This window comes from Scaptodrosophila lebanonensis, unplaced genomic scaffold (assembly GCF_003285725.1).
Source record: "Scaptodrosophila lebanonensis strain 11010-0011.00,11010-0021.00 unplaced genomic scaffold, SlebRS2 tig00000072-arrow-pilon, whole genome shotgun sequence".
Lineage (NCBI taxonomy): Eukaryota > Metazoa > Arthropoda > Insecta > Diptera > Drosophilidae > Scaptodrosophila > Scaptodrosophila lebanonensis.
In genome coordinates this window covers 1252962-1275989 of record NW_022060558.1, presented here as the reverse complement: position 1 = coordinate 1275989, position 23028 = coordinate 1252962, and the positions used below count along the sequence as shown (strand labels likewise).

The 23028-nt window shown below is 39.2% G+C and overlaps 1 protein-coding gene across 1 annotated transcript in view; it reads right to left on the bottom strand.

Moving 5' to 3' along the window:
* The window catches only part of LOC115625394 (pneumococcal serine-rich repeat protein), a 73062-nt gene that overhangs the window by 1675 nt on the left and 48359 nt on the right, over nucleotides 1–23028 (bottom strand). Inside the window, exons 8-21 of the mRNA XM_030520433.1 lie at nucleotides 21206–21516; nucleotides 19091–21055; nucleotides 18402–19005; nucleotides 6044–6304; nucleotides 5795–5985; nucleotides 5206–5651; nucleotides 4922–5144; nucleotides 2577–2668; nucleotides 1791–2512; nucleotides 1523–1674; nucleotides 1395–1462; nucleotides 1196–1338; nucleotides 456–577; nucleotides 2–385 (exon numbers count right to left, since the gene is read on the bottom strand). Coding sequence (XP_030376293.1) covers nucleotides 2–385; nucleotides 456–577; nucleotides 1196–1338; nucleotides 1395–1462; nucleotides 1523–1674; nucleotides 1791–2512; nucleotides 2577–2668; nucleotides 4922–5144; nucleotides 5206–5651; nucleotides 5795–5985; nucleotides 6044–6304; nucleotides 18402–19005; nucleotides 19091–21055; nucleotides 21206–21516 — 5684 coding nt within the window. The remainder of the gene's footprint in view (nucleotide 1; nucleotides 386–455; nucleotides 578–1195; nucleotides 1339–1394; nucleotides 1463–1522; nucleotides 1675–1790; nucleotides 2513–2576; nucleotides 2669–4921; nucleotides 5145–5205; nucleotides 5652–5794; nucleotides 5986–6043; nucleotides 6305–18401; nucleotides 19006–19090; nucleotides 21056–21205; nucleotides 21517–23028) is intronic.

Genomic DNA, 23028 nt, shown 5'->3' with positions numbered 1-23028 from the left:
CCCTTGTTTAGTGTACTCGTCACTGGTTCCGCCACCGCTTTCCCGCCCTGCTGCCGCCGCTGACGCTGATGCAGATGACGATGCTGTCTGCGTTGTACTGCTACCCTCCAGTCCTGTGGTCTCTACAAAGGTCAAGAATCGCACATGGCCTGTATGGCCATGCGGTATGCCAGTGGGTACAATATTTATGGCTCCCTTCTCATAGCCCTGAGCCGGTATGGTCAACAGTACGCCTGCACTGGTGCCTATCCAAATGAGATCCTTGCAACAAAGCAAGGAGGTCACTCGCAGACAGGCAGCCTTATGCTGACGAATGATCTCGTCACAATTCGACAGCATTTTACTAACGGCGGGTGCAAGATTGACTTCGATAATTAGCTGGTGGCTGAGAATAGAGAAGAAAGGAACGTCACAAATCATGTGAAATTTTATTACTTTTTATAGAGTTCACTTACGTAGTGGAATGAAAACATTTAATATATGCTGAATTTTGTATAGATATCCAAACACAATTGCTCGATACTGTCATATTTGTAATTGGCTTCGAGTCCGATGAGATTTGTATTTGATTAACAACCTGCAAAACGATCATATCATGGGTTAAATAAAAGTGTGTTACATGCATATTTATTTGACCATAATGGTGTAGCCAATGCAACTTCTGAACCATTGATATAGTATTTATAAATGTAACATAGCTCTGATTCTGTGAGCTTAATCAAGAAACAACATCAGTGACTTAAACTTGATGCTCTGAATTTAAAAATAGGCGTTCGCAAAGTAAATGAGATATGCAAAGATTTCAAAGCTAGCTAGCTCTGGGCCGCACTTGTATACTGAACATAGGATACATTCAATCAAGTATTCTATAAATTCTATTATGCTATAAGAATTCAAATCGTTGTTCATCAATTTTGAAAGATAATTATTATTTCAAATATTTTCATAATACTGGTACCATCCAATTGATAAATTTTCAAAGAAGCCTGTCTAGCAGGCTACCTTATCTTTGAAATAAAGTTGGGGATTAATTGACATAGAGCTTATATTCTTCAGGGATTTCTGTAATACGCCGGTTGAAATTCGAATTATGTTTTAAATATAACACAAATTAAATTATTAGCGACACAATTTTATGGTGGATCTAATTATATTCATACTTTCGTTTACAAACATAAAAATAAAATCCGCTTACCGACAGAGTTTCAATGTCCAAAACCTTAATGATGCCTTGTATGGAGCACCATAACTTGCCGTGTACGTTGAGCAGCTTGGTCACAGGACTCGTGACCGTGCCAATTGAGAGACAATGTGAGGAGCAGGTATTCCAGGATGAAGCTGGACAAGTAGAGCATTTGTAAAATTGTTTCTTTTGAAAGTGTACTGGGACTTACCGCCATCTCGCAGATAAACACAGATATCACCGTTTGCTAAAGACACAAAGACGCGATTGTCCAGGTACCTACAGCCATGGAGAGACAATTAAGCGATGCAGGTGTTTAAAGCTAAGGCAGCTACTTACAAAATGGAATATACAGCCGAGTGATGTTCAATCTTAATGCGATTCTTCTTAATGCGAATGTTGTCAGTGCTGTTGTAGACATGAATGCAGCCATCTTCGGTGCCAATCCACATGGTTGATTGATTACACTCGCCTTCCTCGGGATTTGAGTCCTTGAAGCGCACAATGCAGCCGCAAATACAGACAGATTGAAGAAGATACGTGACGATGTAAAAATTTGAGATGAAATCATTTCTAAAGACATATATATGTTAATATTTAGACTCACTTGATGCGCATGGTAAGCGCCGGTGGCGTGCATTGAGGGTGCGGGACTGGGAACACGTTCCAGCAGAGCGCTGCCGGTGCTGCCAGCACTGCTGCCGCTTGTGCCGGCGGCATTAGAAGCGGCAGCAGCAGCAGCCGCCGCAGCAGCTGCAGCATCCGTCTCATCATCGCTGGAGCTTAAATTTAAATCTAATTGTGTATCACTGTTGGCGGTGGCACTGGCGTTGGCAGCGGTGGTAGCCCCTGCACCATTGCCCGCTGTGGGAGTGGGCGTCTTCTTTTTCTCGGGCGTGGCCGTGGCTGAGGATGCTGAAGCGGGCTGGTAGCTGGGCGAGATGCTCTTGCGATAGTCACGCAACTGCTGTGTGTAACTGTGCTGTGGTGTGCTGCGTGAGACATGCTGTGTCCCCTGAGGCTGTCCTCCTCCGGCCGCCTGCTGTTCCCCAGCACTGCTGCTGCTCGCCGCACTCGCACTGTACGCCGGCACCGAAGCCACACACAGAATGCGAGCATTGCAGACACCATTGCAGCTGGTGACATTCGGCTCGGGGTGCAGGGACATGATGCACACCTGGCCCACATACCCATCGCTGTTGCAGACCCATACGTCGCGCTTGTCGCTCAGTGTGGCCGCCGCACATGTGAATTGCAGGCCCGCTCGCGTCTTACGTATGGGTATGGAGGTGAGAAACTCGGGTATGGGATGACGTTCCATGGTCGCGGCTGCCGTAAGGAGATCAGTTATAGTTTCAATTCTGGGGCAGATAGAAAAGATTTTTCTGCTTACCCAGTTTCTGTTTCGCTTCGTTGAACGTCTCCTCCCATTGGGTGCGCTTTTCGGTTTTGCTGAAGACCACCGTCAACTTTTGACTGCCATTGCTGCTGAAAGGAAAAATATATTACCACTTTACCAGAAACTGTTTGGAATGAAGGCTACATAGGTTACATAGAGCGATTTATTTGATTAGATTTTTGTTGTTACTTAGGCTTTCCTAGCTTATAAGATTCTATTTATAATTTTCATATATTATGTCGACCGTCAATGTTTGTTGACATAAATATAAATAAATAAATAAAATAAGACATATATGTCCATAACCCGACATTCCAACGTCATAGCAGACATTGTTTAGTTATAATTTATAATAAGATTTGGCGATATCATAGGCTCCTTGCCTCTACATTCCTTTAAAAAAAAAACATATTGGTTGGAAAGGAACTAAGAAGTTCCTTTTACAACATGTTTATTCATTTGGAATGCAGAATCATTTGCAGAATAATTTGCTACCTTTAACTGAACGCACCTAAAAAACTAAATTAAAAACCAAGCTTAATAACCAGAAGAAGATTGTAAGTAAACATATACTCGTACTTATTGGCTTCAGCTAAGAGTATCAATTATATCGAAAAACATACCAGCTTGAATAATCAAATTTAGGTGTTCAGATTTTTCTATTTCTGATACGTCTATTTCATACATGTTTATTTCATCATTTAACTAAATTAAATTATTAAACTCAAAGTTTATTACATTTTTGTTTTTATTGGAGGGAGTATGCAGATTATTTAAAATGTTGGCCCGCTCCACTATGAAAGGGAATTTTGATTAGCATTTGGGCTGCGCGTTGATTGCCAATCGGCAAATAAATAAATTTAATTTAAAACATACATATGTATGCATATGATACAACTGTAAATCTACAGAAAAATATAAAGTGTTAATCGCACACACACGCACACACACAACCCATTCGTTCATATACGTGTATACTGAGCAATACTAAGTGTGCAACAAATATTGCACGTTGCCCAAAAAGTAACTGCATCAACAAAAAATAAAGTTAATTGAATTGGGTTTCTATATCTATTATTGATTTCATTTTGTATTTTAATCATAAAATTCATTTCATTTGAATGATATATGATATATATGATATATATATATATATATATATATATATATATATATATATATATATATATATATATATATATTTCATTTACTTTCAAGCACGTTTATATATCTAAAAACTTTTAAATGTTCAATTTTGTTTTAAATTGTAAAGAACAATAATCTTTATATGTATCTTTGGCTTTCTATTTAACTTTGGTGTGACGTGGTAATTATGGTAATGGTTTTACCGTATATAGCTACGCCAGGCTGATCATATTAATTTCAGTCTAGCTCTGATTGCCAAAGCGGTTTTGTTGACTAAAATCGGAGCTACCAGGCAAACATAAGAATAAATAGAATACCTTGCCTAACTTTTCAATACCCTGTTTCCTACCCTACCACAAAACAAAGCAAACAAAAACTCTTAACTTAATTAGTTACAGTGAGTATGTGCGTTCATTGGTGTTTATGAGTGCCTTTGTGTATATTCCAACAACAAATATTAAAGGGCAAACATTGAGTGCCTTTGTGTATATTCCAACAACAAATATTAAAGGGCAAACATTAAAGGGGAAAACCGACAATGTCCTAATATGGATAATTGCCGCGGAGGTGCAGCCATTCGTTCTAAAATGTTAAATTATTGAAGCTTCTTTTTTCGATTCAATTTATTAAAAAAAAAAAAAATTAAAAAAAAAACAGTGGAAAAGTGTCCGCCAAAGATGGACACCTCCTTCAGGGAGTTTTCACTGTCGTAGTTAAAAGTTAAAATAAATTTCCAATAAGTTTAATGTTGTGTATAAATTGTTATGTTGGTGCCACATGTCTCTGTTAGTGTCACCCTTTCTGTTGCTGTTAACACAGCTGTTAGTGTCGCTGCCATTGGGACAATACATATTAAATGCGCGTTGTGATGTAAACGTCGCTGTAACAGCTGTGAGTACGAGTGTGACTGTTATTTGGACAACAGTTGCGAATGCTGCTAACTTTTAATTGATCTGCTGTAAAGCTTATATTTATAGCAATTAGTTAGTTATGTTGTCTTCATTTTGCTGGACTCCTTCAGCGCCTGCAGTGTATTGCAGGAAAAACTGCATCCAACTAGAAATGTGTCTTAAGTTTCCTAAACATAGTTAGAATTCCTAACATTTACAAGCATATACTCGTACATATGCTTTTATTATAGGTTTCGTGCAATTCAAATTAATTAATTATTTACAAATAACTTATACACTTACGTTGAGCTGACCGTCAGTTCGAGCATATTGAGTTGCGTGTCATTTGTCTGACGTTCCGATAATTGACGCTGCACATCGCGATGCAACTCACGTATAACATCTTCAAGATACTGATGCGGGAACTTCAATGACACCGTTATATCGGTGATTTGTTGCAATTTATTGCAGTCCTCGGCCAAGTTTTCAATTTCAGTAACGATGCGTTTGATGTTCTCATCCTTAGCTGCAATTAATTGAGTGAGACGGTAAAATAAATGTATTTTAAAATCCAAATCTCAACTTACACTTAACAATCTCTAGACAATCCAATGAAATTTTTGTCAGGAACTTATATTTGTTAGTATCGAGTGTACTGGCTACAGTGCCAGGACAAGTGCTGCTGTTCGGCTTCCGAATGGTGCCGCTGCGTTTCTTGATGCTTGTCAGGACCAGGAGATCATTGAACAGGAAGAATCCGCGCTCCTTACGCGCACCTTGACCAGATGGCATGGAAACCAGATCGAACAACAGGAACTGGCGATCGGGTGCTATCAAGTCTGTTATGCCCTCAATGACACCCTCCAATTCGCGCAGTGTAGCCTCGCGTTGCCCATTCTCCAGAATTTCCCGCTCCTTGCCATTGATGTGCACCAAAATGTCGTGCACCAGCTTCAGTACATCTTGCAAATGTTTTTGATCTGGGTGATCGTGATCGGTGTGCTTTATGAGCCGTGTGAATAGCAACTCAAAGCTGTGGCAAAACATTGATATGAATTAGTTACAGAAATCTTTTGGAACAGAACATTTCTCCATTATTTAATTTTCTTTAGATTTGCCTAAGTTCGAATTTATTTTAATTTCTTATTAAGAGATTTTTTCTAAGTTAACACTTACTTGGGAAACTTTTGGACCGGCTTGATCAACAAATTGTCCAGTGTTAGCTTTCCTTTGTGCTCACGTGACGTAGACTCGAGAAATTTGGCAAACGATGGTCGCTGATGTTTCATTGTACGTATAAGATTCTTGGCACGATTGCAATTGTTCACAAAAGAGGTATATACCTCCAAAACTTCCAGCTTTGAGAACTGCAAATATATTATGTTCAATATAAGATTCAATGATGTGTTTTTAAGGCATTCGTACTGTTTCCATGAAGGCGTCTCCCACTTTCTGCTGTGCATCCCAATCATCCAAGCGTTGCTTTAATTGAGCCAAAAATTTCTCATGAATTTCGAGCATATCGGGAACCATAAAGAATATTTCATCTACAGTGCGCGTATCAATCATGCCAGCATGTTCGGGTAATTTCAACACCCTTAGGTAGCGCACTACTACAGTTTGCAGGGCCTCCACGTAGGATTGCTCATTGCGATAGATTTCCTGTACCACATAAGTGCGTGTGTCCTGTAAGTGAATGAATGATACAGTTTTAATGAGAATCCGATTAGTCAGCCCGATTCTTGGGCACTCCCCGATACAGTTTTTTAACTAAAATGAAGTTTGTTGTAACCATCTATTGAAACATACATTTCTATGGACTGCAAATACATCGACTCGTACCTTCTTGGTTGATCATATATATTTACATATAACATGGGGTCTGTCATGCCTGCATCTACCAAGTTACTTGGCCGTAGTTGTAATACTGTTCGAAATCAACTAGCTCGTAGAGATGGATTAACATACAAACGGATTGATAATGTTTCTAATATTTTTACTATCATCTTTTAAGCTAAAACATCAGCATACTATCAACAATGGAATCCAATCTAAGATCAAACAGAATCAGTAAAGAATCCTGAGAAAATTAATTTAAAAAGTGAAAATGTATATTTTAATAATATTTGTGAGCATTTCGAATACTATATGATAAGTTTTTAAAGCTATAGTTGACTCGGTAGACAGAAATTATGTTAAATGGAATAATTTTTTTAGATTCAAAATTTTAATTCTGGCCATTGTAATGACGCGTTGCATAGCGGGCAGCCGCGCGTCATTACGAGTGGTCGTAAGAACGAGTAGAGACTAAGAAGCCATGAAGGCAAGTAATTTTAAGTAGTTTTTTAGTTAGTTCTCTTCTGGCTCATGCCCAACGCGCACTGAAGCGCTCTGTATCATTTTTTAAAATTAAAGAACCACGTGGAGAAGTTTTGGCATACCGCCCTCTTTTATTTGTTGGACACCTCGGCACTTTGGGGTGCCTAATTTACTAATTTACTACAGCATACTCTGGCCGGCGAGCATACCCGCGGCAGAGTAACAACGTTACACCATAGTTTTCCCGCTCTATAATAACGGCATAGCTCTTGTATATGCCAGCCATCCAAAACTTACTCCATCATAGCCGCCCAGATTCCATTTGCTAATATCCGTATACTGTGCTCGCCGCTCCGAATCATCTTCGGAATCGGAGCAGGTTATGGAGGTCATTTTCTTAAGCCTGTCACATTTGTCATTCTGATAGCCGGACACTGCCCCAAAGCCAGCCTTGCTCAATCGGGCCACCGTCGTGGTGGCCATTGAGACCGCTTGGGAGACGCTGCTGCTGTTGCTGCTGCTGGTCGAGGGCAGCGTGGGCGCTGCCGACAGTACCAGCGGCTGCGACTGCGACAGCGACGACTGCGTTGGCTGTTGTGTCTGGGTTTGTGGCAAGATGGCAGCGGCCACGGTGTTCGAGGGCGCGGTCAGTGTGGCTTGTAAGTCGAGCAAACTTAGGCGGAGATTTTCGCGATTATGCGACATTTTTTCCTTTTTTGTACAAATTTATTGAATGATTGATTGATTAAAGCGCTTGTTATATTTAGTTTTTTTGTTTTATTCCACTAGATTTGATTGCTTTGGAATTATTTTTGTTTTGTTTTTCTTTTAGCAACACTAACAAAAGCTACGTTTTCTTTTTGTAAAATTTTATTGTTCATGTAGTTTATTTAGGAAATTTTAACAGCATTGTGTTTGATGAGCTCTGCATTGCAAAAAGGGTGATTGTTTGTTAAAGGCGTAGAAACATTTTGAGTTTATCATATTTTTGGCTTCAATTATTATTATTATTATTTTTGAATGTCCTCTTCAAAGTATTTGCGTATTAATATAATTGTATATTTGCTGTGTTTACTTTTTTTATTCGATTTTCAACTATATTTGAAAATGTTTTTATTTATTCTTTATCCAATTTGTATTTTCTATGGACCTTATTACAACTATTTCAACATTTTTTTTATTCATATTGTAATGCAAGACGGTTTGTTTTTATTAAATTAAATTAAATGTAGCGATAACCTATTGAAATGTATCTAACTAATTTTATATCACGACCATTGTCTTAGATTTTCACTTGTTTTATAGCTAGACTGCATTCTACTAGAGTTTCACTTGCGCGGAATGGAATTTGATTATTTTTCCACATTTCCACTAATTCCAACTGCAGAAAATTGAATTTCTACTATTTGAAAAGAGAAAAAATATCACAACAAAAATATTTCATTTCATTTAACTATTCCTGTCTGAAAACGCAAGCCAATTATAGACAATTGAATAAAAGAACTTTTTTGTAAACTAATAGATTTGCAGAAAGCTTTATGCCAAGTATTTCAAAAATTAAAATAAACATCGTTTGAAATCTCATCATTTGTTAGGATAAGTATAAGGAAACTATGATATTTTAATTTTAAAATTGGTCTAATATTTTGAACAATCAATTCATATTTCCTGGAAAACACTTGATGAAAACGTTTAAGCTTTTTCAAAAATATTACTAACTTATTCAGTTTTGATTAAGGAAGGCGACAATACTGGATACAATTCGATTACATAGGTAAGGTAGAGTACTAGTATATACTCCGAAAATTCTTCAGGTACAAGTAAAGTATTTAACCCAAAGTGGATATAAAGTTTTCCCAGAAAAAAACATCTTTCTTTTCGGAATGATTACACTCATTCAAAGTAACTTTCAGATCATTAGCGCGTTCTTATAAAGTAAATTGTACTACAGTTTCGTACCTAGGTACGTACCTAACTATTTCATCTGCTGCATATTTGTATTAATTCGTATGACATTAAATTCCAACATCACCTATTCGTTATCTCATCATGCAAAAGTTTAAGTTCAAGGCTGCTGTGCATTTCTGCACACTATTCTATATGCACATGTCGTAGTGCTGTTTCAGAGTGTGCGCATGTTTATGTGTGTGTGTGTGTGTGTGTGTGGTATGACTTTGACAATTTGCCTTTAAGGCTGAGGTCAACAGTTTTGTAGACAAACAATTGCTGCTGCACTTAGGGATTTGAGACGAGAGGCAAACGCTTTGCATGCGAATAAAGAAAAAAATTGTAATGAGAGAGAAAATGCTGTGCATATTCAAGGATATGAGAAATAGTTTAAGCACTTCCGATTCACTTTCTCACAAGACCATGTTTTATGGCTCGATTGCCTGAATGCAGGCGATGCCTCACTTTACACACTCATCCAATAAAAGTTGTTCAGGCAATTCACATAAAAGGCAATGCCTGTAACTAAAATCACAAATGCGTTTTTAAAATATGCTCTGGCCTGGCTGAGCTGAGCTACGAAAGCTCCCCAGTTCTAAATAAAAATAAAAGCACGTCCGGCTTAAATGCGATGGCACTAAAAACTAAACACAGTCCCATAGCCAGCACCAGACCCACAGCTACTACTGCCAACGTCAACAACACATAAAACTCGCCTGCGTAGACGACGTCGTCATCATAATATACTTGTAGTCGGTCGCATCGTCAAATCGTCGAGTGGGAGAACCGCTACGACCCACTTGCATTTGAGTGGCTGTTGTCGCTACTGCCACAACAGCAGTGCCACCAGAGGTTTGTGGATTCTGGCTTGAGGATGTGTGTGGCATTAACATGAACGCCTCTCCTTCAGTATGTGCCTCTGTGTGCGTACAACTTGATAATGACACTGACAATGATGTCGTGCGTGGTATTGAGAATACTTAAGAGAGGCGTCGCACAGCAAGGGCACGAAAGAGGTGTGAGTGATGTAAGCAATAAACTGCAGTTGCAACAATATCAACACATACTATACTTGTGTCCAAGAAGTTCATAGGAGTATGAGGAATGTGGAAGCTACTTCATTAAGTAATACGTAATAGTTGAACAGAGTTGATTACGACATCCTTCGAGTAGATATACTTTTTAATAAAATACTATCTACATGCAACTTGTTCAGATAAATTCAAAGAATGTGGGAGGAGAACCGAAGTAGTCGACCATAAAGTATTTATATTGGGGATGTATATTTATTTAAAGTAACTACTTTCTCAAATTGGAAAAATCTTAAATGGTAATAGGCCTAACATAATGGGATTTGAATATAGTTTTTTATATTAGAAAACTATAATTTAGCATAGAATAATTATACAATTCGAGTTCAATGGAAGTAAATTGCGTTCAAATTATCTTTCAATATGGCCATAGTTTAGGGAAACCAGAAATATCAAGAAAATAGATCTTTTAGAAACAGAATGCAGATAATACTTCTATTATTAAATATAGCATCACCGAATACTTGTTACGGGTTTGCCATGCCATAATAAGTCTGGCCAATTTCACTCAAGGTGAAAATTTGACCTATCCTGTTAATTTTATCCGGTCCAATAAATATCTTCAGGGAAAATAAGTCGGAATGATTCATATAATTTTTTACCAAATTAAGGTGAATGGCAAAATACTTGCAACACATCGTCAAACCAGTGCTACAAAGGAATTACTGGACTACTCATAAACTTAAATCTTATAATTTCAATGACAACTGGAGTGAATCGAAGAAAAACAAACATTTTAGTTCACAATCCATTTAAAACTATAAGCATATATCTTGTGTTAATGGTTTGGGTATGCAATAATCAGCATTAAATAACATTAAAAGTAAAATCGTAATTTTTTATAGTTACCATTTTTATATGAAAACATCTCTATTTCAAAAGAGTGCATAATTTCAATTTAGCAGATATCTACATCCACTAGAGTCCACCCACATACCTTCGCTAACTTTTATATTTGCACAAAATGGCATAATGATATAATTCCAATTATTACACTTGATGCGCATATTTATCCAAAATTGAATTGGTTTCACACGAAATTGCTTTTTGAAATGAACACATGTGTATTCTAGAAAGTATCTCATAATGAAATATTTAACAACAATATACTTTTATTGCGAAGTTCGTTTAGATTTTTTGACTTTGAGTACAGTTTAATCCAAGCGAAACCGTTTAAGAGTAGGACCCCGAAAATATTAAACACTTAGTGTTGAAGTCCCGCTAGATGATTCGAATTTGTCACTTTAGAGCTCTTAGTATTATCAAAACCACATCAACTGCACAAGCATTGCAAGCTCCTCTTTTCTCCATTAAAAGCCTTGAACTATAATATTTCGTTTTATGCTATTGGGAAATAAAAATTAGCAACTGACTTAACAACTTTCGACTCTTCAGCATCTACGTTTTTTATCTCTCTACTCTACTAACTTTTGCCAAAGTTTTGGCCGATTTAGTTCCTTTTTCCTCAATAGCTTTCACTTTACAATTCTCGTGCACTTAACAAAGTTTTTTCAGAACAAATTGTTTTCAATTTAACACTTTTTGTACAAGTCGGAAATAAGTATTGTGTGTATTCAATAAGTAGTTGTGTGTATTCAATAGTCAGCTGTTGTGGACGTTGCTTCTTACGTCTTATTATTCTAACTGGGCAGTAATTGTCTGATTAATCACCACTAAGAATACTAACAACAACAACGACAACAACGAAATCAACGAGAAAGACAACATAAAGTACACATACACACATTAATTGCCACTCAGCAGTTAACTTGGGCAGTCAATAGCCAAGCAACATGTTATCAGGCACCCAACAGGCAGTCAGTCACCCATACATACATACATATGTGCATGCATAAGTACATATGTATAGTATATGCATATAGTAAGTGTGTACATGTACGAGTTTGTATGTGAGTGCGCCACGTACTGCATGTTATTTGTACTCATGTTATATCTGCATATACACACTAAACACTATATTGTCGGGCCTGCTCCCGTGGTTGTTGTTGTTGCTGCTTTTGTTATTGTTGTGATTTGCGCTTGTTACTTATATTGAATTTATTTTATATTATACAAGTACATGATTGTATGTACACGTATGTACATATGTATGTATGTATGTATATGTGAATAGGTATGTGTGTGCATGGGGAGGTACATATTTATTTTACACTCTGCTGCTGATTGCGCAAACAGAATACGCTCCAAGGCACACACACACACACACACAGACGCACACATACACAGAGAGACACGCACACGCCTGCTCACTTTGCATGCGTATTCCACAATTTTCTTTTGGGTTTTGTTATTGTTGTTTTTGTGGGTTTTTTTGGCATTGTGTGGTTGTAAATTTTAATGCTGCATACTTTTGTGCGCGAATTTATACGCAGGTGCATTTATTACATGTTTTTTGTATACACACACACGGCTCCCACACATACACAAACGAGTATATGTATGTGTATGTGCGTGTGTAGGATGTACATTTAAAATTTTAGCGGTCGTGCAAAGAAAAAAATGAAAAAAAAATTAAACAGAAATGAAAATTTATATTTCCGAATTGGAATTTGCAACGGTTTAAAACTTATGAATTTATATTCTGGGTCGCAACGCAAATACTTTGTTTCGGTTATTTAATTCGATTATTATTTTTATGGCATTTCGTTCGGCATGCCAAAGCGGAATTTGTGTTTTGTGCGTATATTTACACAGACAGAATATGAATGTTTTAAATTGGAATTTCACATTTTTGTTTTCTTCCATTTCCTAAGATTCCAGTAATGTTTCCATTTCAATTTCGATTTGTGCTTCTACTCGTTTTATATTAAACATGTTTGGCTTTAATTAAAAATATACATATCGCATTTTATTATTTAAACATTTTTCTGTGCGCAACAAGAGGTTGGTGCTGTGCAGGCAGCCAGACACACACAGACACTCAACCCAATACACACACACACACACACACACACAACCTCTCATACTCATGCTTTGCAGACAGACATTTAGGCGCACATAATTTTTCGGTTTGCTTGGCTGCCTTTTAATTATTTGATTTATGAAATATGTTTTAAACAAAGTATGCGCCTGTATATATATTTTAATTGTTGTTTTGTTGTTTTTGGTGCTGCTGCGTTATTTGCTTTGCCGAACAGAAAGACATAATGGAAAACGTATACATACATATATGTTTTTTATATATGTAAAATGTTTCGCGCACATAAATTTCTACGCCTTTTCAAACTATTTTTCTAAATTATTTCGAGTATTTCATCTTGTTCTTGCTTTGCGCGTTTTTTAAACTTTTGTTGTTGTTCTTGTTGATGCGTGTGTGTACTGTTTGCCGTTTGATTTCTAGTGTATTTATTCTTTTTTCACAACACGACAAAATAAAACAAACGAAACACGAAAAATTTCGCCACACAATCGACGTACAAAAGGCAAATAAGAATTAAATCGCGCGCAGTGGAAGAAAACGACGTTCATGGCGTCGGCTGCTGCCTTCTTTCTCTGCCACTGGTACTGACACCGCCGCTGCTGCTTACTCTGCTGCTGCCTCTGCCGCTGCTGTTGCTGCTGCGCGAGAGAGCCACGTTGACTGTATGTAGGTATATGGTATATGCGAGTGTGTGTACAGAACGAAGCAGCTGCACAGGAGTGCGCTGCCACTCAACACGTTGAAAAACATTCCATTGTGCCATATACACACTTAATTTCCATTTTTCATATTCCAATCAAGCTGAAAATCCACCCCCGCGCCGGCCAACCCATCCGATCGAACCGAACAACAAAACTTTTACAGCGCCGTCAAACGCAGCATGTGTAAATGTTTAAAACAATAACATGTGTGTACTCTACATACATACATATGTATATGCGATTGTGTGTGTATGTTTGTGTGTGTGTGTGTGTGGGTGGGCGCACTCAAAAATATTTTCATTTTCGCAACGAGTCTTAGCGTTTTGTCTATTAGCCCAAACATTATTCAACCATGCGCTGTCTGACAGGTCGGCTAATAAACAAACGGTCATTAGCATTTTGTGCTTGCCGTCGATCTCAGCTGAGTGTGTCAGCGAGAGTGTGTTGAGTGTATAGAGTGTGTGTTTGTGTGTGGCAATGGTAATGGAATGCCGTGTGCAGCGTTCATTGCGAAGCTCACGAGTCCGTCTGCATGCGACAAGTGGCACCAAAACGCAAAATTCTGAAAAACATTAACCATTGGCATTCACCGCGCTCGCAAGCCGAGGAAATGAAACCTGTCAAAAGCAGGGCCGAGCAGAGCAGAATTTAGCTACACACGCTTTCACTTTTCATTGGAAAGGCTCGGCACAATATAAAAGATTCTACTACATTGTGGCATTTGGCATCCAACTGACACTTTTGGCAGTCACATTGGAGCAAAATTGACAGGCAATGCTTAACTGATATTTATTTTTTTAAATTAATGCAAGGGAAAACATTAAATTTGTTGTGCTGCACTTATTTGATTTGCTTACAAGCGGAAATCCAAAAACGCAAGCTCCAAAATATTCCATTTCAATAGGTCCCATGCGATTAAGAATTGTGAAATGTGCAACATTATCCGTAAGAATTTAATTCTTAAGTATCAAATTTTCACACAAAGATATGATCATCTTTTTCCGGTTGTGTATCAGTAAAGGGAAACCCAAAACTTGCAACAATCTTGTGTTTATGAAACTTGTACTAGTATGTTAAACTAATAAATAAAAGGTTGTCCTACTTTAAAATGTAAAGAGCATGAATAACACTTTTCAAAAATATAAATTTTGTAAACATGAAGCAATCTTCTATACAGTATTGCATATTTTTAATTCATACAATTCAACAAAAGTGAACATACCCGTGCTTAGTTGGGTAAAAAATGAAGCAAGCAGTTTGAGAGAGAAAAATTCATATTCCCATGTTTCAAACGGTGGTCACATATTTGTTAAAATAATATTAATATTGATATCAGGAGGTTTGGCAATCTTTAGTACAAAAACTGAATAATAAATTAAAGAACTAAATAAGGAAGTTCCCATTTAATTAATTCTCCCAACATATACATTCTCGTGAAATTGAAAATGTTTCCTAACCGCAGTATTTTTAAGTTTTATATACTAAAAATACCTGTAAAACATATTTAAGATTTAACAATTAATCACATTTTATTTTCTCAAGTGCCTTGTACGTTATAAATGCAATGAATATTTCTAAATCAAATAATAGAAACGAACGCAAACTTTAACCTCCTCTGCCAAATATTTTGTTGAACAATAAATAAATAAATTTTATTATCATTAAAAGATTAAAAGTTAGATTAATTAGATATGAGTCCTAAGACAATATATTAAATATTATTTGCATATATTATACATTTCATAGATTCCCTTTTAAACACAACACATGTTAATCCTTTACGATGGAAAATAAATGTAAATGTTTTTAGGTACACATAGCGAAGGTGAACGGAAACTACCAATCTTTGAAAATACTATGAAAAAATAATATGTTTTCTAAATCATTTAATCATGTATCTATTTTTAGTTCTAATAAACTAAAATGTCTATAATCGGACTCCATTTAACATACCTATTTTTAATTGCAACCAAGAAGTTTTGTTCAAATTTGTTCATAATGCCACTATAAATACTTATTTTGACCACTGTCCCTAAGCAAGGGAACGCTGGAATGGAACAGTCGCAAGAGCACACGCTGCTAACACACTAACATACTAATGCTAATGCTAATCATTACATTTGCACTTCCAATGCGCAGTTGTTGTGTTGAGGCATGCGCGCTAACATTGTGCAACCGACGAGGCCGACCGCTCCCCCGCGACCAACGCAGCCATCGACCACACCATCACCCACAGTTCCCGCAGAACACGGCTGCGTTGGGAGTGCTTAGCAAACAAAACAAAAACAGGCGCACACTATAAATTTTGCCCAAGTGGCCGAGCCAACGAAAACAGAAACAGAAGTCGATGTAGTGGCAGAGTACGCCGACTGAGGCAGCAGCGGCGACTGAGCAAAGCCCAACACTATTTTTATTGTGGAAAGTATTGGAGATGGACGGCGCAGGCAGCCAGTTGGCGTGGCCTTGTTTATTTGCATGGCACGGCGGGTGGCAGTGGTTGCTCAAATAATTTATGGAGAGGAAGCCAAGCCCCGCCAACCCAATGGGCGGAATGTAAAATGTGTAAACAAGTCGAACAAACACAAAAGCAAAAGTACATAAATGTGTGTATTGCGAAATGTTGTGGAAGTAAAATGCACACAGGCAGATGAAACGAGAGAGAGAGAGAGAGTGAGAGCGACGGCTAGAGAGAGCAGGCGCGCAACAAAACTGAAAACTGATAGAACAGAAGAGAGCGTAAGGTTGCAAGTAAGCGAAGGTGAACCTGTTGCACGGAAAATGCCAAAGTGGGCAGCTAATTGGAAAATGAAAAACAAACTGGGCGCACACTCCCACACACCCACGCACACTCGCATGCACACCTCCTACGGCAATTGCACTACGCAGTTTCAAAAATAGTGCAGCATACTTTGAAGCGCCATCGATAAATAAATCAAGAAGAGAAGCTTCCTCCTACATGGTACATAAATTATAGGTCCTTAGAAGCTATTTAAAACGGGCAACAATAAATATAGTTGACAATGCCAATTCAAATAGGCGTCCTTATATATCTTTTAATATAGTATTTTCGGCATGTCAGAAAATTCACTTTAGTCCCGATTTATCCAAATGCTATGCTTTTTAGTAATTAATTTATATTGCGACAAATAAATCATATTTAAAATCTTAAATTTTTTCTTGACCTACTTTAACCATCATTTATAAACAGCCAATTGAAAATGGATAGAATATTAACCACCCTCGCAGTGCATTACATTTAAAATGTGTGAGAACTATTATGGGATATGTGGAACGTGAGATTTATTGCCTTTTCCCAAATGTAGTACATATTATGTTATTGTTTAAGTATGGTTCGAGAATTTGTAATTTTTCTATCAGTGCACTAACTGGGCTGTAAACTTTTATTTTTCGGAAAGTCTGAAATAATTCATTTTCCATTATACCCATTTGACATTAAGCTATGGCTACCAGACGTGAACGGACAGGTGTCTTTACGACTTCTTCTTCTTTAAATTTTTTTAAAATAATCGATGAATAAACAATAATTTAAAATTTTAAGAAAGGTACTGTCAGACCCGACAGACAGACAGGCAATTAGCCCAGCAAACAACATGCCATATGTTGGCCTATAGCAGACAATTATCCTGGTAAAATCACACAGATTTTAGGAGCTTCCAAAAGGGTATGCTTCGCAGAAACTATTTACTTTAATCACACTAAGAATAATATTTTCCTATATATCGATCACCAGATTCTTAAATTACATTTTGCAGTTACTGACTTTTATCTACTTATGCTTTATTTGTTCATAAGAACAATTTATATTAATTTATATTGATTGGTTTCAGAATATTTGCAAAATGACCAGAAATGTTTATACTCTGTACATGAAATGTACAAGAGACCTAGGAATACCAAATTTTAGTCCCAGATGCCTTATGTGAATACGCAGAAAATGTATATTTTGGAATTCCCCTCCCTCCCCCCTCTACCCCGCAAATCGTAACTCCCGTAATTCTTGGAATTTCGAACTAAAATTTTGGAAATACCCCCAGTTAGTTATTATGTGTCCGTATGCCAAATTTCATTATGATAGACCGATTTAACAAGAAGTTATAGCCATAAATATATTTGCTGATGCAGCGCTGCTGCAGCGCTGCTCAAGCGCTGCCCGCGGCTGTTGTTGATGTTGCTGTTTGGTTGACTGCGAAAATGCTTACACAGACACGAATTGATGCGCATAGGCATACATACACTCACACAGACGCAATTGCTATGTAAATGTGCAATTATACACCCTTTACGTGAGTTCGAATACCGAGAGAGGTAAAATCGATCAAATTTTTTTTTTTATTTTCTTAATTTTTTTTATTTTCTATAATTATTGTAAACATATGTACAGAGTATTTCAAAGTCGGGACACCCGACTTTAGCTTTTTTACTTGTTTTTTTTTTACAAATGAAGTCTATTTAGGTTAATTTCTAATCTCTAATCTTTCTACCGGTAAAAGACATTCGATTAATCTACTATCAGACAGTTTTTTTTTAAAGGTCTAGACAGCAATGCAGATAAAGTTAAAAAAAAAAAAAGCCCGTAACCCAGACACCAAAGCTAGCTAGTCAATTAGCCACAAGATTAAACTAATTTTAAGATAACTAACGATTTCCTAATCAAAGAAATTTTGAAGCAATAAAGCTATTTCCTCAGGGACTTGCTAATCGCAGTGATTTTTTGCACATCACTATTGTGGTGTTATATTTACATAATAGTATTCGGTACTCACCGCAAACATTTTCTGTCGCTGCTCAGAGAGCATGTTCTCGCTGGAGCCCTTCAGCAGTTCGGCTAGGAGGGCCGGTGTGGGCTTCAAATTTGGCGTTGCATCCATTGAAACGGAGCTGGCGCCGGAGACAGCCTTGGACTTGCTGTTATTGTTATTATTATTGTTGTTGACATTGGCATCGAGGCTGCGCTTGGGCGCATGATGATGCCCATGATGGCCATGATGATGATGATTGCCGCCTGACTTTTCATTGCTGCTCATCGATTGGCTGCGCTTGCTGTGATGCGTTTTTGGTGCGGGTGCCTCGGATGCCGCGCGTTTCATTTGCGGTTGGGGATGCTGCGGCTGCTTGCCTGATGTCGCCTCGTGAAGGTCCCTGGCAGACGCCGACGTGGGCGTTGACGACAACACCTTGCTGACATGTTCGATTTGTGAAGGCGTAGAGGCGGCACGTGCATGTGATGGCACCGGCAGATACGTGTTGGACTTACGCACACGCATCGAATTAGAATATTGTGGCAGGTTGCTGCGTGGGGTGGACGCGCCTCCGACACTGCCCGTGGGCGTTGCGTCATCGACGCCGCGCTGGCGACGTGAGCTTAATCTGTGAGGGATGAAGGAATACATGTGGCAATTTTATGGATTGATTCTGTTGTGTGATTTTCTCACCTCCCTGATTTTCTACTTACCCATCGGTTTCGCGTAGCTCTTCAAGAATTTCTTCGAAGTGCATGCGATTAGGTTTCTTCATTTCCGCCTCCAGCATCTGGCCGTAGGGACCTCTTAGCGGGCGCTTGGAGTAGCGCTTATAATCGTAATCTCCGCTAGGCGTAGGACTAGGACTGACGCGTTCCCTGGAACCAGAATTACGTTCGCACTCATTATCCGAGTTGGAATCGGTGCGAAAATAGCTATAGCTCTTCGGACCACCACCACAAATGCTGGCATCATCCTTGTCCTCACTGCTCTGACAGCTAAAGCTGCTCAGCAACTGTGACTTTGAATCTCTGGCATTACCGCCACCCCACGAGGGCGATCCCTTTTCTAGCTCCGGTGTATTCAGCTCAAAGGAGTAGGAACTAGGAGTGCGCATATCTTCAGTCGCAGGGCTATTAATATACATTTGCGAACCATCAGGCGAATCGGGCTTAATTGCGTTAAAGTTGGCAATTGATATATCCAGGGCCAGACCACGATGGGGCACCGCCGGCGAGTGCCAATCAGCATTATCTATGTACATGCCCTTGCGTTTGGTGGACTTGTCCAGATGCCGCTTGTGCCGCTCATCTGTGCTGTGTCGAGGCGTCGCAATGGCCTCTAGGGAGCTACGTAGCTCCAAATTCGTTAAGTCCAAATCGTCATGGCTGTAACGCTTGCGCTGCTCAACAGGCGCCGACACCTGCCGTCGTTCAGGTGTTAATTTGTTGTTATTGATGGGCGAGGAAGAGGACGCAACTGTGGCCAGCTGGACATCAGGTGTGAGTAGCTGTTCCACTTGGCCACGCTCTTCACCTTCCTCGGAGCTCCGACTAACCGATATCGTGGGCACTAGATCGCTGCGTAGCTGTGAAGTTTGCGAAATTTTGCATGCGGCATGGGAAACCATAGGTTCTATGGTTTCTGGCACTATTCCAAATTCCTCGGGCGCTACTTCAACCCACTCCTGAGCCGGAGTCTCTAGCCATTCTTGAGCGGCACACTCGTAAACAGGCACAGGTATTAGGCAGGTGGTCGCCGTCTGCAGCAAATTATCGGGTGGCGATTCAAGGGGCAACTGTTCCTCCATTAAAGTTGCCAGATTTGGAGCGTTTGTAACGCTGTTGCTATCGCTATCTGCGGCCGGACTGGGTGGGGTGATCGAGGATTCCAGTTCCGGTTCCACAATGAGCGGTGGATCTTGAGTCTTCACCACGAGTGGCAGTTGCTCCTCATCGAGTCCATATTCGCTCTCCGATTGTATGGTGTCGGTGAGGGACTCCATTTTGGCGTGAGCGGCCATGACGCTGCTTGCCGTAGCGGGCAGAATGCTTGTAATGCTGGTGGTATCCGTATTGAAAATATCCTCTTCCGCTATCGAGTCCGGCACATTCTCAAGCACATGTTCAAGCGACTTCTCCTGTCCGTAATTGAGATTGATGCACAGTTCAGCCTTTTTTAGCGGGATATGGCGCCAACCCGGATCGGGTGTACGCTCTCTGTCCCTCTCTTCGCTGTTCTCCTCCTTGCCCAGATGCAACGAATGTGTGGGACTCGATGTATCGACGGCCTTGTCGCGACGCAAACGATCGCGCAATGCACACAACGTGGACTTGTAATCGATGTGTGAGAACGAAAGCGAACGAAACGGTATGCCCTTTGTCTGAGCATACGAACCGGAGCTGACGTTGCGCGCCTCCGGTCTCGACAGCTGCGTGGTCCACTCGCTACTGCCTGCTGCAGCCTCATCGCAAGTAGCCAGCATCGACGATGGCGGCGGCGATTTGGACTTCTCACGATTGCCCAACATGAAAGCTTCCAGGTTGGAGAGACTTGTGTTTGGCTTTAGCGAGGCCATAATGCGTGCTGCGGTGGAGGGTGTGCTGGCGCTGGCGCTGACGCTGACGCTGCCGCTGCGTGTGGCAAGTCCATTGTTGTTGTTGTTGTTGTTGCTACTGCTGCTGCTATTTGTGCTTTGCTGCTTTTGTAATTGACTGCCACTCATTGCTGCTGCTGCTGTTGCCTGTTCGCCAGCCTCCAACGGCGCCAGCAATTGATCATCAGCTGCCGTTGTCGTTGCCATTGCCGCTGCCGCTGATGATGATGACCCCATGTCGGCACTCGTTGACGTTTGACTGGCGCTCGTGTCCTGCCGTTCCATGCTGCTCGCTGCCGAGTTGTGTGGCGCGCGTGGCTTTCGTGGCGGTGGCACAGGTGGTGGTGTCGGTGTTGTGGTGGCGCGTGCGTTGCCGCGCAGTAGTTCGGTCAGTTCTTTGAGGCGTTCCGATCTCTCGGAAGTTTTGCGCTGCTTCTCTGCACCGGATGCGCTGGCGGGCGTGCTGCTCGCTGGCGATGATTTACGTCCGAAGCCCAGGCGTTGAAAGCGATCCAGCGTATTACGTCGTTTTTCCATTGTGTGCTGAAAACGCATACAGAAACAGGCGGGGGATAATGAATGCCAACTAAAACATTTACTCAGTTCAATAGAGTCAAAAAAAAAATAAATTGCATTTCTATGTATTCTCTCTCCCCCTCTATTGTCTCTCACCCACTCTCTCTCCCTCTCTCTCTCTCTCTCTCTCTCTCTCTCTCTCTCTCTCTCTCTTATTCTCCCATTCACTTTTAATGTGCTGTCAAATGAAAATAAACAAAATGCCTTCAGCTGGACCAACGTACACATACGAGCATGTGTAATGCCAATTTTTTGAGAAATAATGTTACAACAACAGATATAAAGCACAATTATGGCCAATGAAATGCATTTAATTGTGTTGGCATGCAAAACTAAAAGCCCAAAATTCGGATAAATCGTAATACATATAGCAAAATAAATACTCGCATCTGATAGTGCCAACACATTAGCATTCGAACGGCAATGATGAAAGGTTGCTGAAATTTTCTCTCGGCTTATCTCCTAATTAGCTACTTATTTTCCATTTTCTTTTGAGCAAAACAAAGCTACATGGTCATTGCGCCGCCTTATGTATGAAAGTCGTACGACTTAGTCATCAGTTGTTCACGAGCACACTGACGCAAAACAGGTGGACATACAACAGTTACGAATCTTTCCAGAACTATTCCTTTATGCTCACCAACTTAAGCTGCGAAGAGACATGCAAATAATTTCCACACAAATTTCTGTGTGCTTTAGAGTGCTTTAGAGTTAATCCCAATGTCGGTTTTTGGAGAAAAACACTATAGAACTATTTAATTCTCATTAATTTAAATTGATATAACTTTAAGAAATTTCTGCAATTCGATGAATAGCTTGCAAATTATTTGCATGTTTTACCACATATTTACAATGACTTGTTTTAGTTGACAGCTTCAAATATTACTATAATTGAAAAACTGAGAAACCTAAAGAAACGCACTTAAATCGACCTAAAAATAAGTTTATATGAGAAAAAATCACTTGCGGCATAACATAATACATAATACGTTTAATTTTTTTTTTCTGACATTTTGTACAATTTTCATGAAATAATAATAGCAACCAACCATTTATAAAAATTAATGTATTTAAAAAAAATGTCGCTTGATTTTTGTGCATATTGCTACTTAAATTCTCAATATTTTGGAGCATCTCAATGGAATGGGAGGTACTCGAATTAAGCCGGTTATAAAGCCTTTTCAAAATAATGTAGCTAGCTATAATATAGCTTTTTGAAGTAGCTAAACTTTCAACATCAACTTTCTAATTTGGAAGTATTGAACCTTGCATTAAATTATAGCCAACATAAAATAAATCTGAAGACTTCACAGCACGCCTGAGAACTGCAGAAGTATATAAATCTATTTTCTGCCCATATGTATACGAACTGTTGGTAATAACTATAGATATAATAAAACGAAGCATCTACCGCTTAAAAACTATTCTAAGACGAAAAGGAGAACGAATTGGATAATGGAGTGTACAATATCTTAACGA